Source organism: Haliotis rubra, unplaced genomic scaffold, assembly GCF_003918875.1.
Source record: "Haliotis rubra isolate DU_JTF1 unplaced genomic scaffold, ASM391887v1 Scf240, whole genome shotgun sequence".
Classification (NCBI taxonomy): domain Eukaryota; kingdom Metazoa; phylum Mollusca; class Gastropoda; order Lepetellida; family Haliotidae; genus Haliotis; species Haliotis rubra.
Window position 1 is genome coordinate 1,059,817 of NW_025766448.1, and position 17,064 is coordinate 1,076,880.

Below are 17,064 nucleotides of genomic sequence, written 5' to 3' on the forward strand. Positions count from 1 at the left end.
TTTCAGCTCCTGTATTTAGACTCGTCTATGACAAGAAGGAAGATCCGACTAAATCCACAACGTAAGCCCTCTGGGGATATGGGAATTCAGTTAGTTGCAAGGTCGACTTAATTTCGCTGATCTCCCTCATGGATCCCATAAGGCGTGATTGTATAGCCGCTTCGTCTGTTGACCGGTGTGGGGCGAGAAGGACAACGTTATCGATCTGAAATTGACATCTGGCATTAACTGACTGTTTTTATTCAACTGCTGAAAACGGATTCAGTTCAATAAAAGGAATTGATAAAACAGGAATCTTCACATGTGCGTAATTAGACCGAGTAAAAAAGAAAGTGAGATTATGGTTTTTATCATGTGGTCACATTTTTGAGTGAGTGAGTGAGTTTAGTTTTACGCTGCGCTCAGCAATATTCTAGCTATATGGTGGCGGTCTGTATAATCGAGTCTGGACCAGACAATCCACTGATCAACAGCATGAGCATCGATCTGCGCAATTGGGAACCGATGACATGTGTCCACCAAGTCAGCGAGTCTGAACACCCGATCCCGTTAGTCGTAAATACAATTACTTACATGTATATGGAATGTAGAACGTACTGCCATGTGAAGCCTAGTGCGGCATGAGGCAAGTATCATGGGTTTTGCTCTTCCGCAAGCGGCAGCTCCTAGTTTTCTTGAGCCAGCAGGCATTACAGGTCACGTATAGGTAGGTAACATCACCGTTTCTATCACCTCACTGATTGGCTGAGTAGCATTTCATAATTTTCAATGTACCCCGCTTAAAGTGCAATATTTACATTCCCCGTTGGAACTGTGGTCATTACATAGAAAACATACCAACCACAAGTTTGTATCTCATGTTAACTTTATAATATATTTAAGACTTTACTTTCCGGATATTTGCTACATTTTCGGGGTGAAAGAGATCTGCAGGGAAATTGGTCTACGCTGTTTTCTTTCACCAGTTTATGAATACCTAGATAAATGTCTAAATTTGGTATTCTTACCGAACCGGACATGAGATGACAGGCAATATAACCCGGTGTGCAGTACGATATAGTGGTTGTTCACCTCTCCATCACCTGACATTAGTTGATATACTCAACTGCAACAAATGGTGGCGTAGGGATTCAGAGGAACAACATTGGCTCCCATCAATCTAAGAGGCTACCACTTACTGTAGGGGACTACACCATATAGATAGGGTGGTCAGGGTTGATGAATTGATGGATGATGAGAATCGACGATCATGACGTCGACCCGCTGGAGAGTCTGGTCCGACGATTATGACGTCAATCGGTGGGAGCGTCATTCTTTTCCCACAGAAGTTATTTGTCATATCTCCCCATTCTCTTCCCACAGAGGTTACTTGTCATATCATCCTACGAAGATATGACACGTAACCTCTGTGGGAAGAGAATGCTGGAGTGTCTGGTCCGACGATTATGACGTCAATCAGTTGGAGCGTCATTCTTTTCCCACAGAGGTTACTTGTCATATCACCCTACGAAGATATGACAAGTTACCTCTGTCAGTGTCTGGTCCGACGATTATGACGTCGACCCGCTGGAGTGTCTGGTCAAACGATTATGACGTCAATCAGTTGGAGCGTCATTCTTTTCCCACAGAGGTTACTTGTCATATCATCCTACGAAGATATGACAAGTTACCTCTGTGGGAAGAGAATGCTGGAGTGTCTGGTCCGACGATTATGACGTCGACCCGCTGGAGTGTCTGGTCCAACGATTATGACGTCAATCAGTTGGAGCGTCATTCTTTTCTCACAGAGGTTACTTGTCATATCATCCTACGAAGATATGACAAGTTACCTCTGTGGGAAGAGAATGCTGGAGTGTCTGGTCCAACGATTATGACGTCGACCCGCTGGAGTGTCTGGTCCGACGATTGTGACGTCAATTGCTGGAGAGTCTGGTGCAGACTCGAATAATTACAGAACCTCGTCATTTGTCAGGAAAACTGCGTTGGAGGACATGCAAACAAAAACAAGCCATTACAAAAGTATGGACAACTGACCCAAGCTGTAAACGTTTACATTTTCAGAAAATAACCATGGTATATTATCCCGACAAATCTCTGCACAGCGTATTGTCACCGGCTAACACCAGCCTAAACCTCCCTTTATGAATTAGATTCTGTGATAATATCTTTATAAAACCGGGACACTGTCGTCTAAGATTCCGCTATTCCATGTGCAGAGTTGTGTCCCCTTAGGCGTGCAAGGTGAGTGAGTGAGTTAGTTTTACGCTGCACTCAGCAATATTCCAGCTACATGGCGGCGGTCTGTAAATAATCGAGTCTGGATCAGACAATCCATTGATCAACAGCATGAACATCAATCTACGCAATTGGGAACCGATGACATGTGTCAACCCAGTCAGCGAGCCTGACCACCCGATCCCGTTAGTCGCCTCGTACGACAAGCATGAGTTACTGAAGATCAATTCAAACCCGGACCTTCACGGGTCTAGGCGTGCAAGAAACTGAAATACAATTCAGAGAGGTGTCAGAAGCAACTCACTCATTCTGTTAAATGAAAGATGCCTTTGGCATATAACTTGGTAAACAGTTGATAAGAGGTATGATAATCTCGCTTTCTACTGCACCCGAGAAACCAGATTCAGAAACTTGGATCAGTTAGAGCTGCCATTTCGGCAGCACCATCATCCGCTATATGTCCGACCTTGAGGGTTACAGATTATTTGATTGTCAGCCAACCACCAGATGAAAGCTGTCTTATGCGATATTCCTCAGACAGTTAGTAATATAATCTTACACTAGTTTCTCTTTCGCCTCTTACTCTCTGGGGGCGGTGGGGTAGCCTAATGGTTAAAGCGTTGGCTCGTCACGCCGAAGACCCGGGTTCGAATCCCCACATGGGCACAATGTGTGAAGCCCATTTCTGGTGTCCCCCGCCGTGATGTTGCTGGAATATTGCTAAAAGCGGCGTAAAACCAAACTCAGTCAGTCAGTCTTACTCTCTGACTCTTAGATAAATGAAATTACCCACACTTCACAAAATGGTTCCAGATAATGTCGCAGGCAATTTACCGCAATGTTTACTGCAAAAAAAACAACAACAAAAATTCAACACAACAATCAAAACAAAATAAACGAAAGGAAAAACAAAACGCAAAACAGGTTTTGACGGCGTTTGACATTTCAGCATCAATAGGTGTTTGGGGAATCTGAAATTTTATCTACGCTCATGAATTTACATCAATGAGAGATTGTAATGACACTGGGGAAAGTAAATATTGGCCTTTAGTAATGGGTGCGACGTGTGGAGTGCACGTGCTGCACGTGTTATCAGTAACAGTATACAACCTTATATACTTCCTTGGGGTTCGCCTCCGTGGTGTAGTGGTTAGAGCGTCCGCCCGGAGAGCGGAAGGTCGCGGGTTCGATCCCCGACCGCGCCATACCAAAAGACGTTAAAATATGGTACTTGTTGGTCCCTGCCTGGCGCTCGGCATTAATGGGTACAACAAGGACTGGTCGGCTCGGAGTCAGTATAATGTGTCTGAGTGGGGTATTCATGCTTCACTGCGGCATGATATCTCAGTGGGCTAGCACTATAAAAACAGCTTAAATCTGGGCTTGTACAAGCAGCCGCACATACACATACACTCGCATGCACGTCGTCATATGAGCGAAATATTCTCCAGCACGACGTTAAACCCAATTCACCTCACCTCACCTCACTTCCCTGGGCATTGGTCCAGGCACCGAAATGCCACCTCTGCTATTTATCCCTGTCAGCCAGTACAACGTGAAACAGAGTCCCCGTGAAATATCAACCAGTGGTTATAGATATTTATATTTTAGAGACGCATCCACCGTTTTATCACCACGCTTCCTTGACTCGAAACCCCAATGGTGAAAATGATCGGCTTTCCATTTCATCAGAATGGAAGCGCTGAACCCATTTCATCTGAATGGAATATGGCTGATCTATAGGGTGTGTGTAATCCCCTTTTTAGCGTAAATGGTACACACTGGGGCCTGTGCTGGAAGCCTAATTTAGTAATTGGTGCGTGTCTATTCGCTGTGGCACTAAGCACACACGTCGACATTACTGTTAATGTGAACTGTTTTTGTAGTTGCCGTTAGCAGTCTTTCTGGGATATTGCTGACCTCATAGAAAGAGCCCGAGTAGTATTGATGCCACTTCGTGTTCGCCGTTTCCTGTTTAAGCAACATCAATGCTGGGTCTTTCATGTTTGGGTCGTCAGCGTTGAAGGCTCCATATGAATTGAACACGCTACAGCCTTTTAAACACGATCCCAGATCAATGTCATTTTTGACTCCCTGGACAAACTGGAGCCTTTTACTCCTAACTCGTCATCGCCCCAGGTTACTGAATGTGTTGAATAACGACATAAAACAGTAATAGGGTTCATCAAGAACTATTATATGTTTTGTCGTTGAATGTAGGGCAAGGGATCCCCAGTAATCTGTCTGTAAAGAGTTATGTCCCTTGGACGCACTTGCATCCGCTGATACCAGGTTCGGATCCTACCTTTGATCAATGAGGGTTTGGTTTGTCAACACCATGCAACACACCAAAGTGACCTTCATCCATGACGTACATCTTTCTTCAAAGGATCGGTTGGGTAGCTTTGTGGGTAAAATGTTTGCTTGTCACGCGGGAGGACCGGGTTCCACTCCCGACATGAGCAATGTGCTATTTCTGATACACCCGACGTGATATTGCTGGACTATGGCTAAAAGATGCATAAGAGCATTCTTACTCACTCTTTCTACAAACTCATTGAGGAAAAAAATCGTTTGTGCAAATGTTCTGGATATGAGACAAGGACCCATTATTTTTCAAATTAACATTCAAACGTGTTTTGTGTGTGTCATATTTTGTATATATATCATCCTTTCACGCCTGACGCGATATCAGTCCAGCCATGCGAGGGCTGCTTGTAGAGTATGAACCAGACACACCAATGATTGATGTAATGAGCACCAGAGTTACAGTGACACGCTATCGACCACATGCTCTTGGTCACCTCTACGGCCAGCATGGCTGGGACCACATCTAACATCTGGACGTGTGGTATATGTGTGAGTGGGTATCTTTCCAATATGGATATCAGTGGGATGCAATAGAAGTGGAGGGATGCAATAGAAGTATATACCACTTGTGAGTGAGTGAGTTTATGTTTACGCCACTTTTAGCAATATTCCAGCAATATCACGGCGAGGGACACCAGAAATGGGCTTCACACATTGTGCCCATGTGGGGAATCGAACCCGGGTCTTCGGCGTGACGAGCGAACGCTTTAACCACTAACCGGGTCGGTTGTTTTATGGAAGTTTTATGCTAAGATCCGGGTTAGAATATTGATCTTCAGTAACCCATGCTTGTCGTAAGAGGCGACTAACAGGATTGGGTGGTCAGGCTCGCTGACTTGGTTGACACATGTCATTGTATCCCAGTTGCCGTAGATCGATGCGCCTGCGGTTAATCACGAGATTGTCTGGTCCAGGCAATCATTTACAGACCGCCGCCATACAGCTGGAATATTGCTGAGTGCGGCGTTAAACAACAAACCAAGCAACCAATCTTTGCTTGTATACTTCCCAGGGTGCTGAGAATGAAATGTGACTGTACGCTGCTCCAACGACTGGGATAATAGTAAGCATTGGCATTTACGTTGCGAATGTATGTGGAATATGATTAATATTCTTGTTCTTTTGATATTATTGGTGGTAATAATAGGAATAGTATAGAAACATAGTTCAACGTGACGGTGGTCGGAAACGGTAATCAGCTCACTGGCACGGGCATAGTACGACCAATAATTCAGCACAACCAGTCGGTTTATTTAGAGCGCTGGACCAGATGCCACTGATTTCTTTTGGTGGGGGGCGGTGGGGTAGCCTTGTGGTCAAAGCGTTGGCTCGTCACGCGGGTTTGATTCCCCACATGTCTTGGTGTCCCCGCCGTGACACTAAAAGCGGCCCAAACCATACCACTCACTCTTTTTGCTTGGACACTCTCAAACACCCGCCGTCTATCTGTTAAGAAGAATCGAGTCTGTGTCTTCACGTAATCCCAAATTTCTTCATTTCAAATCAGCGACGTATTTTTCCTTTGTTTTGGACATTATATTTCGATATGCCTTGATGGAAATACTTTATCATGATGCTGGCAATGAAACACTATTTTTGTTTGAATAGAGAAAATACGACATTGCGGAAGAAAGAGGAACTCTTGCGTCACAAACTTGCCAACAACATACTGCGTTCTAGGAAAGGTTCCCCCAGAAATGATCCAAGTTCCAACCAGGAGTCCAGTACATTCATTCATTGCGCAAGAATCGACACTCCACTCAAATTAGAAGCAAGAAAATACTATTTCAAATAGTATAATAATACATAATAATAATAAAATCATATTAAAAAAATGAAATAACAAAACAAAAAAACAAACAAACACAAAACACAAACCAGAGAGAACCACTTACGTTAACTTGAATATTGGGTTCTTGCGTTTTATTTTGAGTGGAACTGCCTAAAACTGCCTCACTGCCTAAAAAGGTGAGTGAGTCTAGTTTTACGCCGCACTCAGCAATATATTTTCAAAGATATGAAGATCAGCATGAGGCTACTAGGTTACAATGTGGTCAGGTGCGGTAACTTGATTGACAGCGTGACCCCTAGTCTGTCTCACAGTCCCTGAACCACATTAATTTCCCTACTGCCAAGCCCTCTCTGCAGTGCTAAAGCCCTAAATAAAGCAAGTCTAGATTTCCTCAGGTTCTGAATCTCTGGTCTCCCTAGGGCTCCTTTTCAATATAAATGGGCTTGTTTGTTACTATCAAAATTATATATATTCAGAGACTAAGCCTTAGTCTACGTGACCCCCAATGCTCGGATTATCAATCACCGGTCAAGCTGGTCCAGACTACATTCAGACCATATTCATACCGATGGTTGCTGGGTTCGACGTAAACATCAAGTAAAAACATCACACAAGTCGGTTCCTTAAAACTGAAGAAAAAGAAAGTGTTTCGGTCGGATGAGTCAATGGTGGTTTCGACATAATGTCTGATATTACCAATCCCAACTTTGGGGAGGGGAGAAGGGTGGAGTGCGTGTGTGAAGGGGTTGCAGGTATTTGGCAATACATGTACGTGATGCCGATGTGGCATTGATTAATATTTTATCCCCGTGTTATATAACAGGCTTTTGCAACAGGATCGCCCTCAGCACCATCATGCCACTTCATTCACATATCGAAATCGATAAGGAGGGAGTATAGAATAGGCTACACGTATAAGAGCAACCGAGTTTTATGAATCGTAGCAGCGAGCTGTGAGTCTTGATTTGTTTTAAAGACTAGCAAGAACCAAATTTGTAGGATTGCGGAAATCCACAGGATAAGAAGAGTGCCGACGGACACTAAAGGCAATAAGATTGACCGTGACTTTTGAACGAAGACACTTTCAAAGTCTCCCTGTGGGATATGTCGCAAGAGTACAACAGTGTTTGGCCATTATTGCTTAAATGTTGATTAAGTTCATATTATAATCATTGGTTTTGATAACAATTGCGTTTTATGAAAGCCCGTCACTAAAGATAGGACTTGGCACAAAGCGGCCAGTGTTATTGCGCTCAACAGCGTGTATGGCGGATCTATACTGAACAAGACTCTTCGTTACGAACTGCGCGCATAGTTGTGTTGGCGCTGCTGCAGATAAGCCGTGCAGTAGTGTTGTCTGCAAGTGAGGAATACGCAGAATTCCTCAATACATTTCCGCGTGTGCTGCTTACCATTCCATGCAGACGTGACCCAATTGTTACAGGTCAATTCTGTGCGAGCAACAAACCCGTCAGCTTTGAATGGATGACTGTCGTCTGCCATGACACGATAACGAAATGGCACAGGATGAACAAATTTTCACAGCCGTACCTCCTCTACCCCCACGGTACCGATTCCGGGACCTCATCTGGGGGGAGGGGGGAGCGGGAGAAGACGAAAGGTAAGAGGGGGAGAGTGTTATTTACCGTTAGAAGTAGCCTACTACTGCCATTAGTGCCATCGATTGCTGTTTGTTTACATCACAATTAACAGTCCCGTTGCCTCCACTCAGCTTAAGCTATCATAAAATGGACTGCTTGAGATTTTGCTTGGATTCAGTTAGGAAGCGTTTGGTAGGCCAAATAACGTTGAGTTTTACAGAGTACCGTTGTACAGATCTGTGTTGATCGATAATACCGCGGGATGAATGAAACTGCGAATGTTTATATCATGCGGATGCTTTAACCGCATATCGATCTGAGTCTAGAGCCGTCTCCAGCTGCCATAAATCTACGCTAGGTGTTACCTGAATTAACGATGTGAAGACGATTTACATCAAACAATATAACACACACCCCTACTTCACTGACACCAAATCAGCCTTAATTATCTGTGTGGCATAGATACAATTACATTGGTACACAGACTCTCTGTAATATGTTAGTGCTAATTTGTTCTCAGAGGTACCAAAATAGAGAGTTTTATGTTATTGTTTAATGATGAAGTGAGAGTTATCTACTTGTTTAGATAAATGCTCATTGTTTATCGAATGCCAATATGTTTTGTGTGTCATTTTCTTGATATGACATTATTGATAGTGTATATTGTTGAATGAGATTGAATACTTCCCATGTAGTAATATATCTCTCTGCTTCCTAGTTTTCATTCACCTGATGAAGGAGTAAGAATATACTCTGAAACATTGTGTTCCTCAAAATTAAGAAGTTGACATCCATAAATTCTCTCCTGTTGATTGAATACTGACTTGATAGAAAACCAAAATAGCTATCGCCAGGAGTATTATGGATGACATCTTCTTAATCGTGCATTCATGTAGTCCGTCACACAGACCCTGAAGCAAACATATCCAAGAAAGTCCTCACAAGTCTAGAAAATGTGGCAAGTCTAGATTTCCACAGCTTCAGGAAATGAAGAAAGTCTCAGGGCTCCTTTTCATTATATTTTTTTTTTTTTACTATGAGCTTTTTTTCTGTAAAATATGTTCATTTCAGAGACTAGTTGTTAGTCTAACATTAATGATGTTTAAGGGACAGTAAAAGACAGGATGGGTGAGTGAGTGAGTTTAGTTTTAAGCTGCACTCAGCAATATTCCAGCTATATGGTGGCGGTCTGTAAATAATCAAGTCTGGACCAGACAATCCAGTGATCAACATCATGAGCATCGATCTACACAATTAGGACATGACATCTGTCCACCAAGTCAGCGATTCTGAAACCTGATCCTGTTAGTCGACTCATATGACAAGCATGGGTTGCTGAAGACCAATTCTATCCCGGATAGGGGAACATGACAAATGCATAGACAGACAAATGAAGCTGGTTATAAATGATCATTCATAAGTAAAGCCAGTTGTGACATTGTTGTGATTATACAGCTATGAGGAACAGATGGTCAGGACAGGTGTTGTGGAAGAGTGGGCACAATATATATTATCTGTCAGACAGGGTGATAGCTTCCGGGTATATTATTTACCTTTCCATACAGCCCTTACTATTATGTACTAGCCAGGATTAAGTTCCTGTTTCCACATGTTCAGTATGTGGTCAGGCTCACTGACCTTGTTGACATATGTCATTGCATCCCAATTGCGTAGATCGATGCTCATGATGTTGATCACTGGATTGTCTGGTCCAGACTTGATTATTTACAGACCACCACCATATAGCTGGAATATTGCTGAGTTGGGCCTTAAACAACAAACCAACCAACCCACCTTCTCGTGGGGTTCTTTAAGGTTTCCAATGGAGGTGTTTCAGGAAAATCCATATAATTTCAGAGACTTAAATTGAATTATATTTATAGGCCCCAATGTCTTAAAACTGTTGTCTTGAACTAAAGATTGCCCATGTCAAACCAGGTTGTATTTTGATTTTGCATGTTGTCTTTGTGCAGAAATAACACATAGCCTTTAAATTACATTAACAGGTATTTAATCAAGCACCTTATCTGTACATATTTTCAGAAACAATATTCCACTTATTTCACCTACTCCATTATCTAATTCAGTTACCATGGTGATGTGGAAGATGAAAATTAGTGAGGTGATTATTTGAAAAATTAATTTACTGAACCCATGAAGCTGTTGTTCATTATATCTAACTAAGACACACTTTGTTGGAACAGTTTTGTTTCCTCACATATTTTTCTGTTATTATCTAGCTAGACTAAAGTAAATTAGTCTGGGAAATCAACATAACAGCCTTTCATGTGTTCTTGCTAAACCCATGTTTTTTTCACACATGATTTTTCCTAACTGCACCAAAATCCTTCATATTTGACAGGTATATAGATTTTTCAGGATTATTTGATTACATTAGGATATTAGTACTATGCTACAACAAATAATCTCAATGAAATTATGATATTAGTTTGGTATTGTAATATTTTTAGAACAAGAGAATATTTTGGTTGGCAGTGGTCCAAGGTTCCTTGGAACTCTATTGATACACGTTGCATGCATTTGTGTGAGTACACTTGGTGCTTTGCCACAGACAAGGTCAGCGCTGGAGAAACAAAGGGGTGTTATGTGGACTGGGAAATTACAGAGTGGTTCCATGCGGAAAATAACGGAACTATACTCATCACTATTTACAATTGTCAGGAATAATTACATTTAATGAATCATTTAATTTTATTACCTTCAGGAATAGATACTAGCTTGAACTGGTACAAAAGTAAATAAATGAAAGTTTATAAAATTATTCCATAAGATATCTTGGTTAAGAGCAGTACCCTTTGTATTAGGGATGTCACGATACATAAGTTTCATGAATCGATATGTATCACCATACCCATGTCACGATTTTATGCGTATCACGAAACCTATTTTCGTGGCATTATTGCGTAAATTTAGTTACATTTTGAACATTAATATTTTATATTTAAAATTATCTATGAAATGATCAACATTTTTGATTCACAGAGATTAAAAGTTCTAATTTCCCATCTTTGTGCATGAAAAATAATCATTTATAACTCTCATGACATCAAAAAACATGATACAATTGCAAAATGTAAACGATACATAAACATATTTTAAACTGATACTTTCAAAACTAAATATTGATACAGTTTTGAATGTATCGATAATTGTATCGTCTTAGAAAAAGTATTGATGCATCGTGGCATCCGTTCTTTGTATAATTTCCTCTAAAGAATAATCTTGTGTTTATGAATCACAATCAAATAGTAATTGTAGTAGTTATTTGTGAAAGGTGAGGATAGCCTGCTCTACCAATGTATTCATCACCAATCACTCGTCTCACATTCCTTGTTTGACACACGTCATGTTATCCCAGTTGGGTAGATCGATGCTTATGACGTTAATCACTGGATTGTCTGGTCCAGACTTGATTATTTACAGACCGCCGACATATAGCTGGAATATTTCTGAGTGCGGCGTTAAACAACTAACAAACAAAAAGAAACAAACATCTCACATTCAAAGGCAACTTGGTTGTGTGCTGAAAAAACCCATGGAAACCTACGGTTCAAGTCAAAATTGTGAATTATATTGTGTAGCATTTTTGTCAGTCAAGGTCAGAATGGTAAGGTGTCAGAATTGGAAATTTCCTCCACATGTCTACCATAAACCTTTTCAAAGCGAACTGAGCTCTTGAATACTAGAGCCATGATCAAACAACTTTTTGAGCAAGACACATATGCTGTTTGAAAACTTAATGGAAAAAGCAAGTTGTTAAATGCAGACACCAAAGGCTGGTGCTGTTGGAATATTACTCTTCTAGAATACTGAACTTTTTACTGGTACAAGGTAGACATGGAATCCGTAAATCATCGTTTTTAAACGGCTTTGTGATGATAAGTCTTGTGTTAAGTATAGAACCTTATTGCAAAAGTATCGAAAGTCTTCACTTTCCCCAGAAACAAATTCTATTTGGTGCAAAGGAAAAAGCAGCTTTGAAAATTATATGAATGGATCACTGAAAAACAGTGATGACACCAGGTGTTCGCTATAGTGGTAAGCATGTCCTGTCCTACTGGTAGCAATGACCATTCACTAAATTCAATAGAAAATGGCTGGATGTGTGATTTATACTTTTCTTTCTGTTGCTATAGGTCAGACAAAAGCAAGGTAATGATCAACAAAGGAATGAGAAATGATACAGATATTGTATTCATAATTGATGCATCAGTATGCATGATAAACTGACATATAATTTGGTCCAATACTTTTATTCATGGGCAATAAGTCTGCAGCCAATGTATAATTAACTAATATTTGTATTGATGTTGGAATAGTGAGTGACTAAGTTTGGTTTTACACCACTTTTAGCAATATTCCAACAATATCATGGCAGGGGACACCAGAAATGGGCTACACACATTATACCCATTTTGGGAATCAAACCCGGGTCTTCGGCATGATAAGCGGATGCTTTAACCACTAGGCTACCCAACCAACCTTGATGTTGGAATAGAGCATGGCAAGTGTAAGGCATGTATCATTCTGTTTATTGTATCATCTCATTACCATCAAAGTGTATTGATATATCTGTCACAGAGTGGATGATAATCTCTTCTTCTTCTTCTTCTTGTGACAGTGAATGCACAAAGCGTTGCAGAGTTCCATGAACACACCGGGGATGAGCTTAACACATTGTGCCCATCTGGTGAATATATACCAAGTATTCCACAGCATCAGTAAATACTTGAACATGTTGAAGCACTAAGTGCTTCCTTGAACACAGGGTCTTCATGACCACCCTTTTGCACTTTGCACATCTTGGTTGGAGCTGACATAGAGGACAAAATTCAAGAAAAGTATTTAATTTATATGTCACTGTCAGTTTAATATTAGAGGAAGCCGTAGATGTAGATATAGGTGTGTACTACTTCGGTAAAACCTAGGAGCATATATGGTGCTGACCTAGTGTCATAGTCAGACTAATTTGAATCAGTGATCATTGGTTCCTGGCACATATAGGGACATGACTCTGTTCAATGAATTGCAACATTGATGACTAAGCCACCTCTGCCTCTGTTAGTCAGAGTACTCACTGGCATTGCTCTTCATACAACCAGGCTGCAGCTTAGTCGTTGGCAAAACATAACCCTACACCACATATCGACTCTATGTATTCAAGGGTTATGGTGGAGAGTAGTGTGTACAAGCCTGTGACTTATTGATGCTAACGAGGCAGCAACTAGTGCTTTGAAAGAAATCAATGTTGGAAAGTTAAAACGTGTATGATTATTTATGAAAATGTGTCTTCAAACTGTGTTACACAACTGCTAGGTTAGATATTGCTGAACTTGATCATTTCTTTTCAGTGACATTCCCTAAGTAACTAATGGCTGATATAAAAATCAATGTCACATGAAAGCTAATTCTTAAATGGCCATCAAGAAGGATATTGATTCTTTCAGTGTTTGGATCAGGGTCTAAATGGTGGGGAAATCGTGCATTGTATATGTGATAAGAAGTTGACCATGGATGAACATAAAAGTACTCACCTTGGAGAGCCAATGGAAAGAATGCCAGTGTAACTTTCACATAATATTTATACCAGATTTCTTCACCAGATACAAAGTTAGGCTTCAACCAAGGATATCTGATGTATGATATCTAAGAGGTGTCTCTAATATTTGGTTGTTATTTGATGCTTTACACTACTGGTAAGGCTAAGTCTCTGAATATATGCCTGAACCTGAGAAAATCTAGACTTGCCACATTTGGGGTTTTAGCATTGCATGAGTGAGTGAGTTTTACTCTGCTTTTAGCAATATTCCAGCAATATCACGGTGGGTGACACCAGCAATAGGCTTCACACATTTGTTCCCATGTGGGGAATTGAACCCGGGTCTTCAGTGTGATGAGCGAACGCTTTACCATTAGGCTCCCCCACCACTCCCTTTAGCATTGCAGGGAGGGCTAGGCAGTTGGAAAATAATGTGGTGGAGGGACTGTGATACATATTATTGATGCTTGTACAGTGCTTCCCTGTGGAAACCCATCTTCATTCTTTGACTTATAAGACTTTGTAGTAAAAGTTTAATAAAAACACCTATGAACTCACCAAATGTTAGATATGAAAGAAATGGCTGTGTTATTTTTAAATTGTGCTGATGAGATCTATGTCAAATATTTACAAAGCTCACTCATATACTGTCACTGCTGAAATTAATAAATTATTTCAGATACTAAAATTATAACCTGTTGAAAGTTTACCATAAATATGTTTATGCATACATACATACTAATATTTGCATATCGCCAATATCCAGCTCAGCTGCTCAAAGGCACTTTAATATAAAGCACAACATCATGGTATACAAAAATAGCATGTATTTCAGTTTTAATTATGAATTTATCACTGAATTCTGTGCAGGAGACACAACCCATCCAAAAAGGTATGGCCTAGAAATTCAGGGAAATGTGTCACATTGCACATCCAGGGTTTTTGTGTTCAGGATGTGAAGATCCAGGTTAGAAGTGGTCTCTAGTTTCAACCATGTTTTGTACAAATGTTTTATGTCTTGTAGCACTCCCATCATCTTTATATGTGTGTACACTTTTGTTTGGAATCCAGCTCGGTATAAATACATGTTATTATTATTATTATTCAGCAACCCATGCTTGTCGCAAGAGGTGACTAGGAGGATCGGGTGGTCAGGCTTGCTGACTTGGTTGACACATGTCATTGGTTCCCAATTGCGTAGATTGATGCTCATGCTGTTGATCACTGGATTGTCTTGTCCAGACACTATTATTTACAGACCGCCGCCATATAGCTGGAATATTGCTGAGTGTGGCATAAAACGACAAACAAACAAATAAATAGACCTGGTAATGGTAATCCATTATTATCAGGAAACCTGCTATAAATGTGTGCAGATTGGTAAAAATTATCTGAGCTTACAGCTGGACTAACATTTAGTCCATAAGGTAAAGATAAGTGTCAGCTTGAATAAAACGTATTCTGTAAAGGAACCCTTAAGTATTTAGGAACCCTCAATTTCTGGCTGAGATAGTGATGAGAGTGGAATCGAGGTGAGAGAGACTAGCTGTCAGCCGACTGCCTATTTTGTCAAGGCCAGCCAATGTTGACTCTTGGCTGCTGTGCATGTGTTTTTACGGTGTGGCTGTGGAATATTGGAAATGGCCAATTGATTATCTTTAAGTATTGCAACAACTCTCAGCAGCCTGCCTGTTCCAAGTATGATTGATTCACTTTATTGACGGTTATTACATGTGACGATGTCATGTTTTTACTCGTTCAAGAAACACTGTTTTTTATCAGAATTGATTGTTTGAGAGGTGGAGACTTAATACATGTAAGGAATAAGTGGATGGGGAGATTGGTTTGGCTTTGCTGCTTTGAGCAGTATATTGGTTATGTCAGAGAACAAAACTTCTCTGGGCAAAAACTTGACATTTGGTGAAATCCACAAGGATGGTTTGGTGGTGACAAATCGAGAAACATAATCCGTGTAAACTGTGTGACCATCATCAGCCACAATTAAGTTACACATCTCTCTCATTCAAAACCCAAATCGTAACTCCCCAAAGTAAAGCACTCCAAGAAAACTACAGAAATCAGATTTGAAAAGAATTTAAAGCAAATGATATTTATGTAGGGTCATCAAATGCTTGCGCTACTGAAATTCTACTCCCCTGATGACTCATCCAGATCTTCAGATGTTGATATTCTCGATGATTTGTCATCTGCTGAGCTTCATCTTACACATCAGAAAACCTTGTTTGTTTTCAAAATGTTGAAGGATGTTTGGAAGATTGTTCTGGGGGTGAAGTATAACAAAATGTGATTTAGGGTGTCAGGTTGGATTTAAAAAAGTTCTAGACACCAAATGCAGAGATATAAAGGTATTTGTTTCTAGGTGCTCACTCAGGGCACTCTTCAACATGTTCAGGTGTGCCACAGGTCGCTCTTTTAGATGTTTAGGTGTGCCACAGGTCACTCTTTTAGATGTTCAGGTGTGCCACAAGTCGCTCTTTTGGATATTCAGGTAAACCACAGGTCGCTCTTTTAGATATTCAGGTATGCCACAGGTCGCTCTTTTAGATGTTCAGGACGTGTGCCACAGGTCACCCTTTTAGATGTTCAGGTGTGCCACAGGTTGCTCTTTTAGATATTCAGGTGTGCCACAGGTTGCTCTTTAAGATGTTCAGGTGTGCCACAGGTCTCTCTTTCAGATATTCAGGTGTGCCACAGGCCGCTCTTTTAGATATTCAGGTGTGCCACAGGTCACTCTTTAAGATGTTCAGGTGTATCTCAGGTCACCATTTCAGATGTCCACGTGTGCATCTGGGCACTCTTTAACATGTCCAGGTGTGCATCAAGGCACTAATTAACATGTCCAGGTGTGCATTAGGACACTCATTAACATGTCCAGGTGTACATCAAGGCACTAATTAACATGTCCAGGTGTGCATCAGGACCCTCATTAACATGTCCAGGTGTGCATCAAGGCACTCTTTAACATGTCCAGGTGTGCATCAGGACACTCATTAACATGTCCAGGTGTGCATCAAGGCACTAATTCACATGTCGAGGTGTGCATCAGGACGCTCTTTAACATGTCCAGGTGTGCATCAAGGCACTCTTTAACATGTCCAGGTGTGCATCAGGACACTCATTAACATGTCCAGGTGTGCATCAAGGCACTCTTTAACATGTCCAGGTGTGCATCAGGACGCTCTTTAACATGTCCAGGTGTGCATCAAGATGCTCATTAACATGTCTCGGCGTGCATCAGGACACTCATTAACATGTCCAGGTGTGCATCAAGGCACTCTTTAACATGTCCAGGTGTGCATCAGGACATTCATTAACATATCCGGGTGTGCATCAAGGTACTCTTTAACATGTCCAGGTGTGCATCAGGGCACTCTTGAACATGTCCAGGTGTGCATCAGGGCACACTTGAACATGTCCAGGTGTGCATCAGGGCACTCTGTAACATGTCAAGGTGTGCATCAGGGCACTCTTTAACATGTCCAGGT

The 17,064-nt window shown here is 41.0% G+C and overlaps 1 protein-coding gene across 1 annotated transcript in view; it reads left to right on the forward strand.

Moving 5' to 3' along the window:
- The first annotated feature begins 7,672 nt into the window (after window positions 1–7,672).
- The window catches only part of LOC124278719 (potassium channel subfamily T member 2-like), a 266,827-nt gene continuing 257,435 nt past the window's right edge, over window positions 7,673–17,064 (forward strand). Inside the window, exon 1 of the mRNA XM_046714487.1 lies at window positions 7,673–8,018. Coding sequence (XP_046570443.1) covers window positions 7,915–8,018 — 104 coding nt within the window. The 5' untranslated portion in view covers window positions 7,673–7,914. The remainder of the gene's footprint in view (window positions 8,019–17,064) is intronic.